Below are 23,566 nucleotides of genomic sequence, written 5' to 3'. Positions count from 1 at the left end.
GACTAAATATAGATACACAGGGGGCGATTGTGCTGTTGACAGTGCTGCTAATAATGTTTTTTAATAGAAGTGTTTTAATAATAAAAAACAACAAAATCGGTTTTTAAACCAACACTAATGTTATTTTATATCAAGAATGTAGTGCGTTTGATTTTATGTTTTATGTCCACTGTTAATCAGGTGTATGCGGTTACATTGTAAGTGAATTAAGTCCACATTTCCTCTGTGAACTCCGCAAACAGGCTCCGGGGGGGGGTGTCTCTCCCTGTTGTGCGTCTGAGGCAGTGAGGTGGACGGGGGCTGCACTGATGACAGCCTCCTGCGTCGCTCACAGCCTCACTCACACCTGACCGACTCCATCGGACGCGCAGATGATGGAGCTGCTGCCGGGTTGCCCCTCTGCCACCATTTCGCACATCCACTGCACGACAAATGTTCTCCCGCTGCCTTCAACTCTTTACTCTCGATAATTGTCTGGATGGGTCGTGATTTTGGGTTTTTCCTGCGCGGTTTACTGAGTGCTTTTTCTTCTTCTTTTGTTTTCCTGGAGGAGCGAACAGGAGTGTACTGATGCGGCGTCGCTGCTAAACACCAGAAATGGGTGTCATCGAAACAAAGGTGCCAGAACCGGCTCGTTTTTGGACCCCGTTTCTCCTGATCTGCCCATAAAAGAAGATCTTATCTACAAGTTGCTGCACCAAACAGGTAGGATTTAGCTCGTTCTCTGCGGCGTACTGACTCACGGGCATCCTTTACTGAGGCTATTTCTGATGCATCCATCTGAGGTGGTGCGTCATCTTCATAGCCGCTATATAATTACATCAGTCTCCTGCGTCCATCCACCAGCTGTGGTTGGACGCAGGACGCACGACCCGCGCTCCATTTTACTGTGCAAATATTCCCCTCACACCTTCTTAACCCAGACTGCTCTCCGACACTTATGTAAGACATCCCAATAGGACTATAATGCAAGTCCTCAAAATTTAAAATAGCAGTAAAGTGCACTTACACAACGCGCACACACACTGAAGGACCACGCATGCACCCAGCCCGAGGCGTTTTATAAAGGCTGCTTCATTAAATGTGCATGGTCAGATGTGCACAGAGATCATGATGTCTTTAAGGGAACAAGATCACAGATTTATTTGTCTGTAGAGTTTAGTTTCATGAGACAAATGCCTTTAAGAGGTTTAAAGAAAACAGTAAATGTTCACCTGTATTTATGACAATCTTTAAAGAGGATCATTCGATTTACTTCAGACAATAAATGGCCCCAACAGGTCGATGGTATGATTTAATTTGATCATTGTGCCCCTCTTTGTTCCAGGCTTCAGTCAAGCCAACAAATGTTCCAATCAATAGCTGCTGGACACAATCAACAATAGGGAGGAGATCAATAACACACTGATACGCCGTCACGCATACACACATACACACACCTGTCATGGCGCTGGAGAACTCCGTTTTCCCCTCCCGGCCCGACTCTCTTGCGCTTCCCGTGGAGGAGAAGGAAGAAGGAGAAGCGGTGGAGGTGGCCTCAGCCTCCACAGGAGTCTTCAACCTTTCTGAGGAGCTGGGTCATGTTGTCACCACGGAGACGACACCTTCGCCTCCCATCAAGGCAAAGGTCAACAGGTCGATCCAGGCTAAAATGGCCGACCAGGAGGCCAAAGCCAACCAGCACGGAAAGAAGATCCAAGCAGAGAAGGAGAGGGGCCGATTCGGGTGGGGTAAGTGACTTTCTGTCCTCTGTCATCCTCGATTTCCTGCTGTTTAGTTTGAAGGGTTTTTGAAAAGATCTGGATGCTCCGCAGGCTTGGGATCTGAGCTGAAAGTTGCATTTCAGCTTTTTGACACCTCGTGGCTTAACATTTTCTCTCCCCCATATTCATGTTCCCAGACTGCTGTGACACAGATACCGACTGCGCCTCCTTCTCCTCAAATCCTCCTCTCAGCCTCCTTCTTGTTGAAAATCTCCTTTAGTTTGGAAAATGCTACAGTACTTTTCCCCTCTGACAGTGTTGCACCTATTTATCCTTCAGGTCCTGCTCTCTGAATCTGAAATTCTATAATCATTTTGAATATCTCTAAACTGTGAAGTCTAAATTCTCAAGTTTGTAAAATGAAACAACAAAAACAAAATAATCTCAAGTCCCAGAATATCAGATATGTAGGGAAATATATATCTGATGAGACTGTCTGGTCACACTTTCTCTTAGCTGTCTGTTTTCATTTCTCTTTTTTTTTTTTTACATAAAGATGCTTCATCCCTCTGCGCCTCCCTTTGTTTATCCTCCATTCATCCGACTGTCCTCTGTGTGCAAAGTGGCGGAAACAGAAAATCTTTTTTCACAAATTTGAAAAGACAGCCTTTGCGTGTCGCCTTTAAAGTGCCTTTAAAAACGGTTTCTCGGATCTGTCGGGATGAAACTAAGACATCTGAGGAGAATTCTCTCCAAGTTAAAAACAAAACAGTTCGGCCTTTCTGCACCAGTGACTTTCATTCATTCAAAGATTATGAACTGATTGAGGCCTGCTTTGCCTCCGTTCCCTTCTTCAGCTCGAGCCCGGCGCAAGAGGCAACGCTACGTGGAGAAGAACGGTCGTTGCAATGTTCAGCACGGCAACATGAGGAAGACCTATCGCTATCTGACTGACATCTTCACCACCCTGGTGGACCTCAACTGGCGCTGCTCACTCTTTGTCTTTGTCATGGCCTACTCTGTCACGTGGCTCTTCTTCGGGGCCATCTGGTACCTCATAGCTTACTGGAGGTAAGACGTCTCATTAAATAATGGGATTTCTGTCTGAAAATGCAATTAAAATCTCTCTTCATGCGTCAGTCAGATCAAAAACGTTGAAAATGTTCACCAGGGGCTAATTTCCATTTAACAAATCTCTTTTCTGGAGAGCTGTCGTTCACAGTTGTGCGATGAGTTTTCATTCATTTGCCGACTTCTCCTTGTCACGCTTGTGTGATGAAAACAATGACTCCTAGTAGCACACTGTGTGTCACAGAGGGGTATAAATCAAGGAAGAAGGGATCAGAGAAGACATGCTGTAAACTAACAGCTTCTGTAGACACAGAAATGAAAAAAAAAAGATCTTGAAACAGGCAGAAAGAAGAGAGAAATCAACCTTTTGAGCTTTTAATTGTTTTATAATGTTAATTCCTCACAAAATACAGCCCCAAAGGCATGTTTCGATCCATTCACGCATTTCTGAGCACTCTGAGCACCAGCCCCCCCGATCCATGAAAACGAGTGGGATCTCACGTCTATACAGTACATATGAAGGTGAGGAACAGCCCCTTCCAGGAAGAGTCTGCGCTGCCAGCACCACCCCCAGGCTAACAGACACACCCACTTTCTCAGCAGAAGCTAGCAGTGCTTAGCTTTCATTTTCTATGGACAATATGCTCATCCATCTTTGCAAAAGTTTGGTTGTTGTTTGTTTTCGTTGGCTAAACACAGACACGGGGTTAAGGCCGGCCCTTGGGCGGCACCTACAAGGAGCTAAAGGCGGTTCCACAGAGATCAAGTCCTCTTACTTCTGGATAGGAAAAGGAGTTCTCAAAAATAAAAAACAATCTTAAGTGTGCCAAAGATAATATGGTGAATGGTAAATGGTGTATACTTATATATATATAGATAAATGACTTTATTAATCCCACAATGGGGAAGTTTCATTTATATAGCGCTTTTCTACCTTCTGTGAAGGCTCAAAGCGCTTTACAGTCACAGTCCCATTCACACATTCACACACACATTCACACACTGATGGCAGCTTCGCTGCCAAACACTGGTGCCAACCTCCCACCAGAGGCAAAGTGGGGTTTAGTGTCTTGCCAAAGGACACTTCGAACATATTATCATATGAATGGAGATAGTTTACTCTGAAGGTATCAGAAGTCAGAGCTCTGTCTCCTCCTCTGGTCACCGGCGGGAGCCGTCCCCTGAGTTCTAACCACACTGTACTGTATCTCTTAGCAACCAGCGCTCACATCCTGGATGCCGCATACATGACTCTCATTTATTCAATCAACCACAGCATACTTGGGCTCTGCACTGAGTGAATCTCAGTGTGAAGTATTGTTTGTGCAACTTGGCCTTCCTTACCGAGCGTTATAGTTGGACCTGATCTTCTGTTTCCTGTTTTGTCTCTGACTCCGTTTGCCTGCCGCCTGCCCCAACTCTCGCCTGGATCCTGACTACCCTTTCTCTTCTTTGATGATCTCATGCCTGTTATTGACGGCTGCCTGCCTGACCCTGATTTAGCTTTGTGGACTTTTCGCTGGGTTAATAAACCTGCCCTTTAACAAATAATGTCTAACCAAACAGGACATTAATTAAATTACAAAATTAACAAAATAAATGTTATAAGTTTCAACTTTAATGTCCCACTCCGATCATCTTTTGATCTATTTTAAAAGTGTACCCAGTGGTCTTTAAGTTATGATTATGCCGTTTTTAGCCAAAGGAAAAAAAAAAAACCTGTGTTGTTTTCTAGGACATCGTTTCTGCAGAGACAGTAGTTCTTTAGAAATTCACCTCTAAGTTGTGGGTGGCACTGTTCACATGGAGCACTCCCGGCCCCCTTCCCGTCACCCATAACTGAACTTTCTGTTTATAAGTCTGTCATGTCTTACAACATGTCTTACAATATGTCTTACAACCTCGTACAACCCCAATCTAACATTACCGGTGCAACCAAAATGGTAAGCAATATTGGAGTTATCAAGCCGTACAGGTGCCCGCCTCCTATGAGAACGAGGTTCATTTGGAGTATAATTTAAGTTACGTTGACTTTTATTTGAATAAGACTGTTGCAGTGAAATGGAAATGATGGGGAGCTTTGATTATTTCACAACAATCAAGTTCACACATGTAAGATAAGATAAGATAAGATGAGATGAGATGAGATGAGATGAGATGAGATGAGATGAGATGAGATGAGATAAAGATACTTTATTGATCCCAGCTTGGGAAATTGGGTTGTTGCAGCGTCAGCGTTAGGCGCAAGATACAAACATACAAACAATGGGTGAAAATAGAAAACAGAATAATCAGAAAAGAACCATCATTGGAAAACAGTTGTTTTGCATGACAGCTCTGGAGAAAAACAGACAGACCTTAAATGAGTTTATCTATTGCAAATGGATGACAATTTCTAGAGTCCAATGGAGCGAGGTAGGAATGATCTCCTGTAGCGGTTGGTGTGACAGTGAAGCTGCCTTAGCCTATTGGAGATAGCGCTCCGCTGACCGTCAAGAACAGGAAGGAGAGGATGCTCTGGATTATCTATGATGGATACGAGCTTATTTACAGTTCTTTTCTCCATCACAGCTTCAAATGTGACCATTTTACATCCGGTTACAGAGCCAGTTCTTCTGATCAGTTTATTCAGTTTATTAGTGTCCCTGGCAGATATGCTGCCCCCCCCCAGCAGACCACCAAGAAGAACAGAGTGCTGGCCACAACAGACTGGTAGAAAATCTCGAGCATCCTGCTGCACACATTGAAGGACCTTAGTTTCCTCAGGAAGTAGAGTCTGCTGCTGGCCTTCTTCTACACAGCAGTGCTGTTGGTCTTCCAGCTCAGTCTGTTGTCGATGGTTACTCCCAGGTACTTCTACCTCTACCTCTGCCACACCTCTGCCCAAAATGCTGAGGGGCTGAGAAGCTGGTCATTTCTTCCTGAAGTCCATCACCATCTCTCTGGTCTCTTCCACATTGAGCAGCAGGTGGTTTACTCCAGGGAACCTCTCAAATTTATCCAAAAGTTCCCTGTACTCCTCCTCCAGCCCACTGTTAATGCAACCGACAACCACAGAGTCCTCAGAGAATTTCTGAAGATAGCATGACTCTGAGTTGTACTGGAAGTCACTGGTGTACAAAATGAACAGGAAGGGAGAGAGCACAGTGCCCTGTGGGGCCCCCACACTGCTTGTCACCACGTCAGACAGGACACCGCCCAACCAGACAAACTGCGGCCTGTCCAACAAGTAGTCAATGATCCAGAAGACCAGGGCCTCGTCCACACCCATCAGCCGCAGCTTCTCACCCAGTAACCAGGGCTGGATGGTGTTGAATACACTGGAGAAATCAAAGAATGTGACCATCACAGTGTCTCCCCCCCTGTGTTTGGAATTATTTAAACACCTGTTAATCCTTAACTCCTCTAATCTTTATATCGTGAAATCAGAGTTTCTTTATGCATTTTCTTGAATATTTGGATATTTTAACATTGTTTGAGCTCAACCTGTTCCAAAGTTTAGTGCCACACACCGACACACAGAAACTTTTCTTTGTGGTTCTTATCAGTTTGATCTTGAAGTTCCTACATCCCCTCAGTTTGTTCCTCCTCCATTTTCTAAGAACTGTTATTGGATGTTGAATGGTAACGATTTCCCACTAACTCTGTATAAAACTGTTTTTCAAACAGCATTTTTTTCCGTCTGCTCCTGATTCACAATTATTTGAATAAAGAAAAACTCAGAAATGTAACTTTTTTAAGCTTTATTTTCTTTATAAATGTCCTTCGTCTCGTCATCAGACAAACCACAAAAACATGTTAAAAACACAATTTTCATCAACATTCAAGGTACAGTTAGAGATTTTAGTGAGAAAAAAATGAGGAAAACCTCTTTTGTACATTTAGTAAAAAAATAATCTTGATTTTACATTAATCGGATCTTACAGCCAGAAGAAAATAAATCTAAACTTCACAGACTATCAGATATCAAAGTTTTATCACACTGTAGAAAAACATGAATGATAACAGTATTTTTTCCCAAAGGGAACAGAAACCCATTTATTCCTGCTTAGAGCAACAAAGCCAAAAGAAAGCGGCTGAGCACACATTATGGCAGTGTTACAGTGCATTTCATCAGAAGACATGACATCTTCACAGATGTATCTGCTGGATCTAATTAGCTAACGCAGTCTGCTCATAAAACGGGGACCTTTTTTTTATGCCATTTGACGACCACCCCCCAAATGTGCCAGAGAGCGTTTGCTGTTGCCTCAAAAAGTGTTCGATCCCCAACACAGATCAATAAAAGCCATGGATTTGAAAAATGACTTAACACCACTTTCATTAATTAGCTCTGCACTTTAGCTGAAGCTGTAATAATCAGGGACATTAGCTGTTCCAGCGAGTTTTAAGCGAAATTCTTAGTGGATTGAAATGGCTGCATCACTGGGAAGATCTGATGAGGACGGTGGATTTTTTTGCAGCGCTGCAAAAAATACGTTACATAAATGCCATGTTAAAAGCTGACGTTAAATCAGATGAACAGCATGTGCCGTGTGATTCTCCACACGTTGTCTAAAAACATAAATCTTCTTGGTCTCAGTGTCTCTTCCTCCTAACACACTTTGTCAACCCTTCCCTCCTCTCTTTCTCACACCTTCTCCTCCTCGTTTTCTCAAGGGGTGATCTGGACCATCTGGAAGATCAGACGTGGACGCCGTGTGTAAACAACGTAAACGGTTTCATCTCAGCTTTCCTCTTCTCCATCGAGACGGAGACCACAATCGGCTACGGCTACCGGGTCATCACCGACCAGTGCCCAGTGGGCACCATGCTGCTGCTGCTGCAAGCCATTCTGGGATCCATGGTCAATGCCTTCATGGTAAGAACAACATGGAAAGACTGCTGGAATGGGCTTTAGAAAAACAGTTACGAACTTTAAACTAAAACAAAAAAGAATAAGAGGGACATTAATAAGCGAAATGTACAACTGTTTTCTTGTGGTGTAGATAGAAGATGTAGGATGAAAAGTAGAAGAAAAATGGCAATTTAGCTTCTTAGTGTCAGTAAAGAAACACTAAGTAATTGGTTTTGGTATTTTGGAGGAGTCAGCAAAGCTGTAAACTCACAGAAATGCACAAGGAAGATAGATTTTTCACAAAAAAACAACAACTATCAATTGATTGGTTTTGATTGCTCAAAATAAACCAATTCTAATAAACAACAAACCAAACCAAAGTTGGAAATGCAGAAATGTTGAGATCATTTTCAGAAAAAAAAAGAATGGAATTTCAAATCCATCCACCTAAACCTGCTTGGTCCCGTTTGGGGTTGCTAAAGTCTACCTTAAACAGATGGTCCATTGCAGGGCCACACAAAGACAAACAACCAGCCATATTTGAAAGGACGATTTAGAGTCACCAATTAACCTAGAGAGTATGGTTTTGGACTGTGCGGGGAAGACTGGTGAAAACTGACAGATTCATGAGGAGAACATGCAGGGACCCAGGTGGGTTTTGGACTAATGCTTTTTTCACTGTGATGCAATGGTGCTAACCACTACTATACTTTACCAGCACAGAATGATTATACGATAAATTTACGATAAATGTAAATGTGCAGGCAGAGTTTTGATTCAAAAACTAACATCTCTATTCAAACTATTAATCACGAAACACCCTCTAAAAATATACATATGAGGTTTTATTTGTTAATAAATATTGTCAGGAAAAAGTGGTGAATCTAAATGGAGGAGACCTGGCATGATAGCAGTTTCCTGAATACACTTTAACATGACAAACTGAAAAAAAAAAAAGCAGCTTCCACTAAGGTGAGGGCAACCAAACAGGATGAGAACAGATGACCTGACAGGGACAGAATGAACTTAAATCGACTGAAGACTATTTACCAGAAGGACAAGCAGCTGTGAAAAATAATGGAATGTGAGGCTTTGACTGAAAGGTAAAATCACAAAACCTGCCGACAGAACAGGATTTGAACCAGAGGCAACATGATTGAAAGCAACCAAAGGAAAGCAACTAATGAACAGAGTCCTCACAGAAAAGAGAAACTTCTGTGACAGCAGTATAAAAGCAGATCAAACACACCGCTTGTCTGGTCTTCATTTCCTCATTATTCCAACGAAACAATCCCCAAAACACCTGATACTCTTTTTAAAGTTCTTCACTAAGAAATGGATTAGATTAACAGAGAGCATTATTAGGTGTAAAAATGAATCATCAAATTTTATGGCTTTACACTGTGAAAAAAAACAAGTTAGTCATTTTGTCCGTGTTTTTTATAGTGATTCTGTGTGTTCAATTGAAGGAATCCACATGTTGGTGTACCCTATCTGTTGTATTTTTGTTCTTTTGATTCTTGTTTTAGAGAGGGAAAAAGAAAAGTTAAAGCCGTGAGTGGCGTGGTGTGGCCCGCAGGTCCCCCCTGCCCTCGCTGTCCCCCAATGACCTGCCCTCACTGCCTGATAGGCCCCTCCCTCTCCTCCCTGCTCTTGGTCAGAGCTGCATGTGACAAATTGATGACAAATAACCACTTTTTTCAAAATAGTGGCATTTCTGTTGATTTTATTTCCACAGCAACCATTTTTACATATTGGTCCCTTGAGGATGATGAACTTTAAGGAGAATCTGCAAAAGTAAACTTTTGGATTTCCGTGGGAGCACAGGTTTTATGTCAACCATGCCCACATTCCTAACATGTTCGTGTTTTACTATGGAAAAAGATCTTTTTCTCCAGGCTATAGATGTGTGCGTTTTTATATGTGGCGGGGGTCAAATTTTGGCTAAAAAGCACAACGAGAAAGAATACTTGATTGCGAAAGCAATCTGGTCCTTGACGTCCAGGACTGTTGCTGTGAAAAACTCAAATAATAATAAAAACAGTTTATTGAGACTAATTATTCAAAGATTTGATTGAATAAAATGTTAAAGCTTTTTGTTAATAAGTAAAATGAGGTGTCGTGGTTGTTGAGTTGAAGTAGAAAACTAACTGACTTGTTTTTTGATTCATTTGTTTTCGCATGAATTCAAGACAAATGCAATCATATAACTTCAACGCAGATGGCGTTGTTTGGAGATCTATCTAAAATGTGCCGATGAAGTTCAGTGGTTCTTAGCATGCTTGCCAGCTGGACTCTTCCACGTTCAGGTTGCATGGATATGTGGGATGCTTCACTGTCCGTGTAAAAATGCTTCAGTCTGAGGTTAATTCAGATGTCACTGCTGCTTCAATACCACAAACAGCCAAGTAGCTCTGTTTGACAGAGGAGCTAAAATAGTCTGCGATCAGCAGCTAGTTAGCTGATTTTTTTCATTCTGGACTCTCAGTAACGAGTGGAGCTGCTATTTTAAATTCCAATGATGTAAATCTCAGCTCTATCCTTTCCTTGTTTGCTGTTAAGTTATGTGTTTCTCCTTTTCTGTCTTTCCAGGTTGGCTGCATGTTTGTGAAGATCTCGCAGCCCAACAAACGAGCAGAGACGCTGGTGTTCTCCAAACACGCTGTCATCTCCCTGAGAGACGACAAGCTCTGTCTGATGTTCAGGGTGGGGGATCTGCGCAGCTCCCATATAGTGGGGGCCAACATGAGAGCCAAGCTCATTAAATCCAAGCAGACTCAGGAGGGTGAGGCTTTTACCAATAACACGTAGAAGCGTTTTGAAGCATAAACAAACTAATTATGTTCAGTAAATTAAACTGATGTAGAACTTAGGGACACATTTATCGACTGCAGCAGAAAATCTGCTTGCAGAGAGGCACGGTCATTGATGGACGACTGCCTTCGTTTTTCAGCTGTGCTTAGGAGCCAAGACTTCAGCTGCTCAGAAGGTTGTTGCTGTTATTTCTGGTGGTCCGTGTTATGAAAGGCCATGCATTTGTAATGAGAAACAGACCTGGACTGAGAGCAGGTCAGTCCAGCACACATCTGAGCTTTAGAAGCAGGTCTGACATGGCTCTGCCTTAAAAGAGCCAGGAGCCTTTGATGCAATGCTGTTAGCGCTCAGAGCATTTTTTTTTATGAATGATGACCCCCCACACACACATTCACAGAAGGAGGGCTCTGACAACACTTGAATGTTTTTTTTCATTAATGCGGACATAAAGAACAACAAAGTTCTCTGTTTTTCTCAGAGCAGACTGAAACATTCATGAATGTGTTCTCATGCACTCAGTAACCAGGTTTCAGCACCAACATGTCACCTTCCATCACCAAGAACTTTTCTGGTGTACTTTTAGCTTTTGGTTCTGCTTCCAGCAAAAACAGATCATGTTTTATCATTTCACTGATTTTCTTGGTCTCTTTGATAGTTGCTTTCATGTGGAGCCGCCTGATAAAAGCAACATTTAAATGGCGTTTCCCATCCTTGAAAGATAAAAGTTTCACTAGAAGCTCTTTTTTATATGCACTGGTCCCGCTCTCTCCATATAATATGAGATCAAACTGTTTTTCACTCTTCTGGCCTCTTTAAGTTCATTGCTGGCATCTTATTTTAGATTAGGTGAAGAAAAAAATATATTTTTGAATAAAATTTGCAGTAAATATCTGTAATAGATTTGATCAAAAACACAACTGTACTTGTGACTAAGATGTTTTACTAAACTTCTTGAAATTTGCTTGTCAGAGTATTTAGACTGAATCCACGTTAATCCATTGTCTGGGTAATCCTTTAGAGATGCTTAGGCTTCCGTCTTTGCCGTTTTTAGCTTGAGCTTTCTCCTTCAGGCGAGTTCATCCCTCTGAACCAGACAGACATCAGCGTGGGCTTTGAGACGGGCGATGACAGACTCTTCCTGGTTTCTCCGCTGGTGATTTCCCATGAGATTGACTCACATTCTCCCTTCTGGGACATGTCGCAGGCGCAGCTGGAGAAGGAGGACTTTGAGATTGTGGTCATTCTGGAGGGAATGGTTGAAGCCACAGGTGAGTCAAGTAGGGTTCCTGGTGAAAAGAAAACAAATACCTACGATTGACAAGAACCTGTAATGCTTTGATCTGCTGCAGAGGATAAATAATTTATCAGAAATGGAGAAAAAAAAGTGGAAAAAGCTTTAAAGCATTTAAAATGACATTTGGGTAATAGAAAAACAATGAAATGTTTAAAACCCTTGTGCAGTGAATGAAAACATTGCAACACTAGTACCAGACAAGATACATTTGTATTGATTACAGGATATCTATACTTTAAAGTGTGTTTTTTTTAAATTTGGAATAAAAAAGATCCTCAATGTTCCAATTTAGAATATCAATAGGAGTATTTTTAAAAATCTTTTTTATGAGGTTTTTATTATTCTGAAGCCATGTTTAATTTCATGCACTCACAGGTGTTAATTGACTGGACTCTTCTTAGATAAGACAGCAGCCAATCACAGTTGCTCAAGTGAAAACCAACACCAAACCATGATGTCTTCCATTAGCAATTTAAAGTCCCACTACAATTGTCTTTTGATGTCATGTAAAAGGGTTCCCAGTGGTATTTTAACTACGATTATGCCATTTTTAGCTTAACCCTCCTGTTATGTTGCGGGTCAAATTGACCCGTTTTAAAGTTTGAACATGTAGGAAAAATAGTTAAAAGTATTTTTTCAACATGAAACTTCTTCTGCTTGCCTTAATTAGTGTAATCAACATATACAGTAAACCCTTGTTTTTCGCGGGGGTTACGTTCCAGAAAGAACCCGTGATAGGCAAAATCCGTGAAGTAGAAACCTCTATTTTTTTTAACAATTATTATACAATTAAATACTCTATTATACATTGAAAAGAAAGAACAAACCATTTTACAGGCTCAAGCAATTGTTTCACAAATCAAAGTACTTTAAAAACGTTTATTTTTCAACAAATAACTTCTGTACTGTACTGTCAAATAATAATTTGAAACATCGCTGTAAACAGAAGGCTTCAAATCGCGGAGATAAAGAAAATTTAAAATGATCATGAAAAAAATACAAAGTACAAACGGACAAATAGTGGCTCAGGTGTATTTCAATGCTCTTCAGTCTGAGAAGCTGCAGTGTTTTCTCCTTCTCAAGCCCGCGGTGCAGCTGTGTGTGTTTGTTCGGGAGAAGAACATAGTGATTGACAGTTGGTGTTGCTCTTTTTCTATGGGTTTTAGAGAAACTTGAAATTGCAAGATGATTTGCATGTACGTAATTTGGAAAGCTGATTTACGTACGTGTACATATTAAACTGCAACATTATTGACGCACAGGTAGAGAAGAAGCGGAGTGACTCTTTTAGCCAATCAGAATGCAGAACACAATGCACGATGCAAATCCGTGAAGTAGCGAAACCGTGAAAAGTAAACCGCGTCATAGCAAGGGATCACTGTATAATGAATTTGGTTCATCTCACATATTTGCAACCCCCCCCCCCCCTGCATGTTTATATCGCATAGATACTGTTCGGGTCAATTTGACCCGGCAGTCAAACTGGAGGTACAAGGATGTCTTATTATAAATAGTATTGCTTTCTTTGCAGCTGTGAGACATATTTCACCCCAATCACACACATAGACACAAACACACAAACACACACACACACACACACACACATGCGCATAGGTGTTATGACTTTTGACAGGAAGCATCTATGTTTTTGAGGGAAAACTCAACCTACATTCAGTGGACACTCAACAGGGGGGGGGGCAATACATTTAAAAGATTCTCTGCATGGGAGTCCTTCCAACATTACTCTCTGTCAGGCAGACCTTTAGAAAATGAGCGGCAGAAGCAGAAAGACGACAGTCCAGGAGGCTCTGGAAGTCATCACTGATCATGATCAGAAGAAGACCATCTTGAGCTAAATTCTGATTCTAATGATTCTGATTTTGAACCAGATGAGGGAATTGTTTTTCCTGTTCCTCCAAGCAAGACATTCATGTCAAAGAATGGTGAAATACATTGGTCTTCATCCCCAAATATGCGTCAGACAAACCTGTCTGCAGAAAACATAATAAAGACAGTGCCAGGGCCCACCAGGATGGCAGTGACTCATGTGACCATGTCAATTCAATTCAATTCAATTCAATTCAATTCAATTCAATTCAATTCAATTCAATTCAATTTTATTTGTATAGCCCAAATTCACAACAACAGTTGTCTCAATGGGCTTCGTATAGGTAATTGAAAAAGTAAAACATAAAATCGCGGTAAGGAAAAACTCCTAAAAGAAAACAGATTCTGGGAAAAACAAAGACACCTCTTTGGTGTCCACATGAAGGGGGGATCCTCCCCCAGGACGGACAGGCGATTTACCAGAACTCATAGAGAAGAATTGATTTATCTAACTCTACAACTACATATTTAAAGTCCAGCAGACGAGCTTCATCCAGACGGAGTTGGGGGGGGGGCAGTCAGGGGCGCGAGTCGAGCTGGAGACAGGATCCAAGTCAAGACCAGCATGACCTGCGCGAATTGTGCAAAATTAATTTGCACAAAGCACAGTGTGATGACTTGTCACTCTTGTGCTGTGTAGATGTACAGATACACACACAACTTCATATTGCAATTGCTTGTCTGTTGTATTGTGATTTTGTTTTTTTCTGGTTCACAGTGCATGTATGTAAAACTAAATTTCAAGATTATGTTTCAATGTTATGTAAAAGTATTGTATTTATATGGTGGTCTTTTAAAAGTAATACAGTAGTGAAAAATTTGAAAAAAGTTTGAACATGTATATTTTTAAGAAAAACGAGTGAATTATCTAATAATTTAACCACTACCTGTTAGAGGTAAGGAACACCATTTCACTAAGTTTTTGAAAGAATAATTAGAAATGGAGTTAGTGATGATATATTCACACTGCTTGTTAGAATTTTTTGGGTTTAAGACATCTTTTAATTAATAAAACCTTCACCGTTTCAAATTGACCCAGGAACATCATCTCTGTTCCTCACAAACAAACATAACAGGAGGGTTAAATCAACAAACAAACAAACAACTGTGTTTTGTTCTAGAACATAGTTTCTGCAGAGCGGCAGGAGTTCATTAGGAATTTACCTCAGATTTTTGGGCGGGACTGTTGGTGCGAAACAACTCGGCCCCCCTTCCCGTCACCGATGATATGGAGCTCTCCTTTTACACTCTCTCCCGCTAGCTTACAGCCCCTCACACCCAGCCTAACAACAAAAATGCTGAGCAATGTTGGAGCTATCCTGTTGTACAGTTTTGATCCACATGGCAACTCAGACGAGGAAAACAAAGACGGATCTAGTCGTCTACAGCAGGATGCATTGGAATGGAGCGGAGGCGGGAATGTGGGGCCCACCTAGCGTATTTTTTATGTCACAAATATGATTTTAATACTCAGGCATGCAATTTTAAACATAATGTTCTTTTTATATGTCCTCTATCGACAGATAAAAGCCACACGAACATGTCAAAAACACCAAAACTATAATTTTCATTGGAGTGGGTTTTAAGGGTAGAGCCACATAATCTTTAACTGACGTGGAAAATTTCATGCTCAAACAAAAATAATTTATTCAAGTGCAGATCTGTTTTTATTTGATCCACAGTAAATAAATGATTGAAGTGCGGACGCATGGAGGGGATGGCAAGAATGTCCTCCCAACTGTCCATTAGAAAATGATTTATCTTTATCTAGGACATCTGTTTTTAGTTTGCCAAATCTCAGTTTGAGGTCTCATTTTTCTCTCAGTCGACAGCAAAAATAAATCACCTATTCATGAAATATCACTAAGCTTGTATTAGGTGGAATTAAACCTTAATCCTTCATCTTCAGGTTCATTTTCCCTTTGCTTTTTATTATTGTTCTACTTAAAGTCAGTTCTCTGGTCGTAAACAATCAATAAAAACAGACATGGATAAGAGTCATTGCAAGTGTTTCTCCAAAAAAAGAGATGGAAATGAGGTAAATTGGTAACTAAGAACTCAGTGAAACTATGAGATAAATGTTTGTTGTGACACACAGATGATCTGCATGTGTACTTCATCTCAGCAAGTTGTCATAAAAGATTTAAAATCCTTGTTACAAAGCAAACATGGCGTGTTTCCCCCCAGCCAGGCAACATAACTCTGCTAACAGACCTCTGCAGTCACCACACACTTGTTATCTTGCTTGTACTGCTCGTTACTGCGCTGCATTTCTTTGTGCGTCTGTCACTGAAATGATTTAAACAGAAGCGCAAAGGCAGAGAATGCAGCTGCAGAGGGATGAGTACGAGCTGTGCTAACCTCTTTTTCCTGAACTCCTCCAAACCGGCTTTCTGTCGGATTCCGTTGACTCCACTCAGTTTGGCAGGAACTCAGTGTATCAGAGGGCTTTTCATGATGTGTCTGTAAGAGGTAAACCAGGCCTCCCCGCCTACGCGCTGTATTGATTTCCTTTAGTCAGGGTGCTGTGTAACACAGAGGTAGCTCATGATCATAACTCTCCCGTAAAGACAATTCATATAATGACAGCCTGCACATTACCCACTTTGGGTAATTCAGATATTGCTCATCAGCATATCTGCTTGACTTTGCAGTTTGGCCACAGCCAAGCGGGCCGGATCCAGATTGAGCCTGATGCGTTTGCTTGTGTGCAGGAATGACATGCCAGGCGAGGAGCTCCTACTTAACCGAGGAGGTTTTGTGGGGTCACAGGTTCAGCCCCATGATGCTGCTGGCAGAAGGTTTCTTTGACATCGACTATGGAGCCTTTCATCACACCTTTGAGGTGAGATTTCTGTCCTGATTAGGATCGACAAGCCAAATATTTTGGGATGTTCATGATTATTTTTTAACAGTTTTTGTGTACTTTTTGTTTATAACTAAAAGTTTCAATTATAACGTCAAACCGAATTAAAAAAGCAAATTTTGTTGTTGGATCATAGAAGTAACTACATTTGAAATTCCTTTTAAGAAATTGGGTCTGATAACTGGAAGCAATTCTGTTTTTAAGCATTTGCAGCTGTTACTAGTAAAGGTTGCTTTTGCCAGCCAAAGGCTGTAACGTCTCAGCTGCAGTGCCACATTTTGGCCACTGCGATAATGCTTGTTAAGTTAATTTATGACCTCAATAATAGTTTTTTTCAAGTTTGGTTGCCACATTCTTCAAATCTGCATAGTTTTCTAAAAAGGAATTTAAAAAAAATCCATAATTTCCACCAAAAAGGTGATACCATTAGGTTAGTGTTGGTCCAAAAATACCTGGAATCCAATCAAGCAAATGTTTCTTTAGCATTGCATGTAGTGTTCTGACAATGGTCCATATGGATGAATATGTTAAATAAACTAAATAAATAACTCTTAACCGCTTAAGTGCGTTAAATACAGAACCATAGACAAATATTTAAGAAATTCCCATCATATGACGTGTTCCCTTTGTAGTGAGATAAGTTGTGCTTGGCTGACATTCCTGAGAAAGATTTAATATTTCAAGGAGAGGTGTACCTCCTTGAGTTTCTATTCAGGAGGAAGAGCTATTGCCATCAAACAGTAGATAAGCATAGAAAGGGGCCAGTGGATTCCCATTAAGAGATACAGACACTTGTCTGATGGTTTTGATGAATCATGAGAAAAAGCTCGTCCCATTCATTTCCTATGGGGAAAAATAATCATATAAAAAATTCATATAAAAAATATATTTTAGTACCAAAAGTAAAAACATGCATCTGGCAAAGGAGCTTTACAAGGTACAGTTGGTTGCAGTTGTTGATAGCTGCTTTATTGTAGAAGGAGAAGTGCACCAAAAATCTGGTGGAATACTTTTGTAGGATAACATACTCTGATTACTTTCAGCAATTAGACAAACATAATGGGTGTTCTACCAAACAGAAAAAAAAAACATTTATCCATTTTCAGAACCCTCTGAGCCCCTTTTGGGGTCATGGGGTTGCTGGAGCCAATCCAGCTATACGGCCAAGGAGGGACACCCTGAACAGCTGGCCATCTGTTGCAGATTCACCCTTCAAGGCAATTTAGAGTCACCAGTTAATCTAGGAAGCATGTTTCTGGAGTGTGGGAGGAACCTGGAGAGAATCCACACATGAACAAAGACAACATGCAAAGGTTCCTGCTAGGATTTATACCAGGGCCTTCTCATTGTGAGGCAAGAGTACTAACCACTCCACCACTGTGCAGGCCCTAAACACAAAAACTCTGAGGATTTTTGTAAAGTAAACATCAACACATGTCTTCTCATCTCTTCACCTACACTTTTAACTTGGACCAAATGCTCACACTCTCCTGAGGCTACTTAGGGGCATGCTGGGAAATGTAGGAGCCCTGTTTAAAGCATTTATCACAAATTTGTTTTTGTACGAGGGAGTGCATTACAGAGCATGGACTCATGCCACGCACTAAAGCTTTTATAGCCCAAGCTACAGACGGGTGACAAATGAATGGAAAGGAATTAAAGTGTCTTGGGAACAGCAGAACAGCCTTAATGCACCTTGGCAGTGATTTCATACAGAAGCAGAGCTCTTGTGCAGAGATGATATTTAACACATCTTCACATATTTCCTCACGTATTTTATGCTCGTGTCTTGTAGATGTTCATTTAGGTGGTAAAAAGTGATGTAACTAAATATTATTTTTCTAAATAGCCTTTTTATAATCACACAGAAAAATAATATCCATACATTACACATTTTTAAATAGATAAATGTTTTGATAAATTCAATCACTGAATACTTAAACAAAAATATTGAATTAACCCTTGTTCTATCCTAGACACTTTAACATTGGGAGTTGGGTCATCTAGACCCACTAGACAGTGCTCTGAACCTTTTTTCTTCAATGATTTGTGATCTTCACTGGTGTCCATGGATTACATGAAATCTTTCCACCTTTATCCACCTTTGTCATGGTAGGGAGAACATGTCAATGGAAGGGTGGGGGTCCTCTAAGATAGCACAAGGGTTAAGGAGAATTGGTCCTCAATATTAAAAACATTACCTAACAACATGTATCTACATTTTCCCTGCTAAAAAACAACAGTAATGACAAAATGTCTCAAATCTGTTGTCTCAAAATGCGGCTGTCAGATGTGTTTCTAACTGGGTCCTAATTGCCCTGTCGTCAGGGTTGCTAGGCAACAATAAGCAATGCTTCATCACCTCATTGGCTGCAGCTGCAATAGCTGCTGGCAGCACGTTTCCCGTCGATGAGGCGGTCTAATTAAACAATTTTTGATCTCACTGATGTAAAAATTTTAAAACACAAAAATTGCTTTTGCCTGGAGGGCCATGACAACGACTCTCCCTTATGAATTTGCTGAGCAGTCGGTTAAAAAAGCACACCAGCACTGAATCCAGCCACAAGGCCATGGTAGCTGCTCCAATCCTATCAGTAAGATTACATTCATGAGGAAAAGGTTTTTATAAAACATTTTATAGAATATTTGAAGGTTTCCCCAGTTGGCTTTTAACTTATTTTTAACCACACCAAAGTTTTATTGTTTTGGAGGATATCAAACAAATAAAATTCAGCGTGGATATAATGCCTTTTGCATGACAAATTTTTGCATTACTTTTTTTAGAATAAGACAAAACACTGCTGGAAATCTACATTTCTGTGCATGTTTATTAAAATAATAATCAGAAACTAAAATCCTTACAACAGTCCTTATCAGAGGTAAAACTAAACCTGTCTGGAAGTTCATTTCATTCTCTTTTTGGCATTGTAATTAATTCTCTTGTTTAATATAAAATGGATTCAAGCTAATGTTTTACAGACATTTTTTTTACCATTTCATTGGACTCCTAATTAAATGTTCAACAGCTTGACCTTCAGCAACATTTTTAAAATCTTTGAGCCAGTTTGTGGTTCTATTTCTTAACAAAATACCTTATTTTCAGTACATAATCTTAAAAATGATATCAAGGTTTTGAAAGTAGACCCCACTGAATTGTACACTTGTGATCTGAATAGCATTTAAAAAGTTTTAGTTATCAAGAAAACCAATTTTATCCACTTTTATTTCTCTGCTCCTTTGAGGTGGACACGCCCTCGTGCTCAGCCCGCGATCTCTCATTGGCTGCAGCCAGGCTGGACGCTCACCTGTACTGGTCCATCTCGAGCAGACTGGATGAAGAGCCCACGCTGGCCAGCCAAGCCACCAAGCAGCTGGACAGCAGCTCGGCAAACAGCAAAGGCGGGGAGGCGACTTTCACCATTGGCGAGATGACCGACATCCAGGAGCAATCAGGGCTGGGCGAGCTGAACGGCAGCGTCGCCACAGATCAACCAGAATCCGAGGCTTAGAACGTTAGAATGTTTAAGGAAATCTTCAGTCCATCACCACCGTGTCCCAATAAAGACCTCTTCTTTTAAGGGAAATGTGTAGTTCCACTAGTCTCAATTCTACAGTAACACCACGATGCCGTACAAAAACGTTCACTTCTCGATATTTTATCTGTTTTTTTGGAGGTTCATCTGTGTCACATATGAGTTCCGTCTCTTTTATTGCATTATCTCCAGTCACCCTTGCCTATATCTACTCTAAAATGACAATACTATGCTTTAGTCGGGTCAGCAGAATCCTGTGGAACCAGCAGAATGTTGAAGAAACTCATTTGTTTTCTTGACTTGAAAGGTAGGATTTAAAATAGTTACAGCGTACGTAGATGCTTGAATCTTACCTGCTCAGCAGATTTCAATCAGGGTAAATGAATGGATTTAAAAATATTGATTCAAACTCAGCTGCTTCAAGTGTATTATCTGCTCTTTATATGGCACACTAATATTTGATTTAAGAAAAAAAGGTAAATCTTTGGCAGTTTCAAGCCTTTAGAATAACATTTTCAGGAAATAACGGATTGTGTTTGTTGACAACAACAAAAAATCTCCCATTTTACGGCCCTAAACAAATGACAAGGGGAAATGGTCTCTGTAACCTTCATGGCAGAGAACCCTTGTTTGTGGCTTTGCATCACATTCGGCAGCTGTAGCACAAAGGTTATCTATCGTTTGTCCCTCAAGTGTAAACTCAGAGCACAACTGTGTCCTTCTCACTCTTCCTCAGACCCCTGCTTCTGCTGCTGTGTACATATGTGGCCATTTTTACTTGATGTTTTTGAGAATAATGCATTAATTAGAATGAATAAAGTGCACTATATAACCCAGACTACTGCCTTGTCAAAGTGTTGTTTTGCACACACTGCAGCTTCTGCATCTACAGCTGAAAGAAAGGTTAGATTTCATATTTCCAACAGAAAAGAAATAGTCTGAATTATTCTGAATTAAGTGCTTTCTGCATACATTTCTAAAATTTTTTTTTTCCAATTGTTAACAAATTAACAATTCTGTTAGCCTTTTAACTCATTTTCAAGTACAAACACAAACCTTCCAAATGAACTAATTGAAGGAAAGACTGAAGAAGATTCTACAAGCATGCAGTTTAGAGTCCGTACAACATGCAGGATTATATGATGATGCCTTAAAGTCTGCATTTTCCAATACGCTGCTTTTTTGCCTCCTATTTTATAGTCAGAAACTACTCAGGCAGTTTTAAATCAGTCAGGAAATTAAGTTACAATAACGTTTTTATCTTCCCACCACGAGGCTCCTCAGTATTCAGCATCTCATTGGAAATGCAGGACTGGCAGTCAGCAAAAGTCAGCATACTGAGTTACCAGGCAGAATATTGAATCTTGAACCAAAGATGTCTTATCCATTTTGAGCAGCTAGATGGCGACCGAGAACCAACCCAACCAATCTGAGCAACTCGCTCATCGCCGTCAGTGTGTAATGAGATGGGGTTCCTGTCTCAGCTGTCTCCTAGGCAACCGGGGCTGGGGACAGAGAGAGGGCAATGTGTACTTGTGTGTATTCTTCAGCGTTGAAGTGTTTGTTAATGTGTTTGAACTAGACCTTCACAGCCGATGGAGGTCTATAAGAGGATTTCAGAGAAGGGACGGTCTGGGTTCCAAGAAGAGATGATGATGATGAAGACGATCCACCGTGATCTTAAAGAGCAAAAGATCAAATCCCCAAAATACACCACAAAACCCTATAAATGATGTTTGGCAATACTATTATTATTAAAATAATTTTAAAAACAACTTTAATAGAACAGCCTGATTCTTTAAAATTGTGCAAAAGCAAATGTGATTGGACCTTTTTTTGGTGACACCTCAGATATGAGTTGACATGATCAGGGTTAAATAAATCTGTTTGAGGTTTAATTGTCGACGCTGACTCAATAATTTTGTATGGCTCAGCCCCGGATTTGAACTTTATTTCTAGCTTATCGTCTAATGAGGATCTTGATGAAATGCTGATCAACGCTGAGTCTAAATCAGTGAGTTTGTACGTGCAGAGAAGCTTTGGAAGTCTTTGTCCAAAGAACGAAGACGGAAAAATGTTAAAAGAAAACTCATCTTTTAACACATCGAAAAATAGATGTATTTAGAGATAAAAAAAAATCTTGACATTAAAATGATCATCAACATTTTTATTAATATCTGAAACTTGAATACAAGTTTGTAACAATGAGATGAAGAACTTTAATATACATTATTTACTATAAAAAAAATTAAACAGCTGTTTTTAAAAACGGCATCATTGTAAGTTTGTATTTATGCATTTTATTAATGGATTTCTTTTTCTAAGTAAGAATTTAAGTTATCAACATACCACAGGCTCACTAAGTTAATTTTTGCACAAAATGAGACAGTTACAAAAATTTGAAAAAGTGCATTTCTGTTTGCTTCTTCTTAAGTGGAATTTGTTAAGAAGTTTGCAAAAAAAAGGCATAACTGAAAGTAGGTTTTCTGAAATCTGTTTAAGATTACTGCCTGGAATAACAGACCTAGCATTAGAAGAAAAAGCACCAAAAAGTCATTTTACCGCGGCAGCTCAGCGGCTTCCGAAGTTAAAATGACATAGGAAGGAAAAGTAGACCCCCATAGCATCAGTTCAGGGTGCAGATATTTTGTTAGGCTGCTCAGGCAGGAAGGGGCAGAGGTTGAAAATCAGCAGATCATCAAAGCTCTGAGACGAGTCCACTGAGAAAGACATTCAAACAAAAGCAGGAAATGAGCATTGAAACTTCTTCCACTGGATTTTTACAGAATTTCTGCTCTCCTCCTATAGGTCTTACGGAAACAAGGAAATATTCCTTAAGTAGAGAGATCATCTCAATAAAATCAGCACTGAACAAAAGCTGATTGCAGGTCCAGGGCCTTTATGTTGTTGTTTCTCTTTTGGCTTTTCCCATCAGGGGTTGCCACAGCGAATGAGTCACATGGTAAACTTGGCAATGTTTTATGCCGGATGCCCTTCCTGATGCAGCCCTCTCAATGCAACTGGCTTGGGGCTGGCGCAGAGGAGGAGAGGGGAACAGGGAGAAGCCTGGAGTTGAACCCTGGTTTCATGGATGGAAGGTGCTGCAAACCAGCATGAGCTAAACTGGCTCCCTCTTTATGAGCTTTCTATTTTACTTTATTCATTTATCTTTAAAATAGATTTGTTGTGATTCTTGATATCCATTTTAATAAAAGCACAGCTTCTTTTTTTGATAGAAATTTTTATTACATTATGCAAACAATTGACAACAAACTGTCCTAAATACTAAATTTATATCGATAAATTTTTACTGCAAAAAGCACAAACATTGAGATCAAAGAGTATTATGTTTTGTGACATAATATCAAGCATGTAGAGACAAAATAAATGTAAAAATCCAAAAACACAGCAGAGAAAAAGTCCAAACAATGTGAAAAATGTCTCAAAAACAGGTCAAGCTCCACTAAACTACTGTGAATATTCCAAAGAGTTTTCACAATAATGTCTCATACCTCCAGTTATTGATTTAAATCCAAAATTTCAAAGCTATGATTGTAAAAG

General features: G+C 40.2%; 1 protein-coding gene across 1 annotated transcript; it reads left to right on the top strand.

Annotated features, from left to right (window-relative positions):
• Positions 1–284: 284 nt before the first annotated feature.
• Positions 285–20,843, top strand: LOC101166987 (G protein-activated inward rectifier potassium channel 3). Its single transcript, XM_004078677.4, has 8 exons — positions 285–705; positions 1,328–1,730; positions 2,561–2,774; positions 7,434–7,635; positions 10,204–10,396; positions 11,496–11,693; positions 16,321–16,451; positions 19,715–20,843. Exons 2-8 carry the CDS (start codon positions 1,445–1,447, stop codon positions 19,979–19,981), a joined length of 1,491 nt encoding a protein of 496 aa, XP_004078725.1. The 5' UTR covers positions 285–705; positions 1,328–1,444; the 3' UTR covers positions 19,982–20,843.
• Positions 20,844–23,566: the final 2,723 nt, after the last annotated feature.

Source organism: Oryzias latipes, chromosome 17, assembly GCF_002234675.1.
Source record: "Oryzias latipes chromosome 17, ASM223467v1".
Lineage (NCBI taxonomy): Eukaryota > Metazoa > Chordata > Actinopteri > Beloniformes > Adrianichthyidae > Oryzias > Oryzias latipes.
This window is presented reverse-complemented; position numbering and strand designations above follow the sequence as displayed.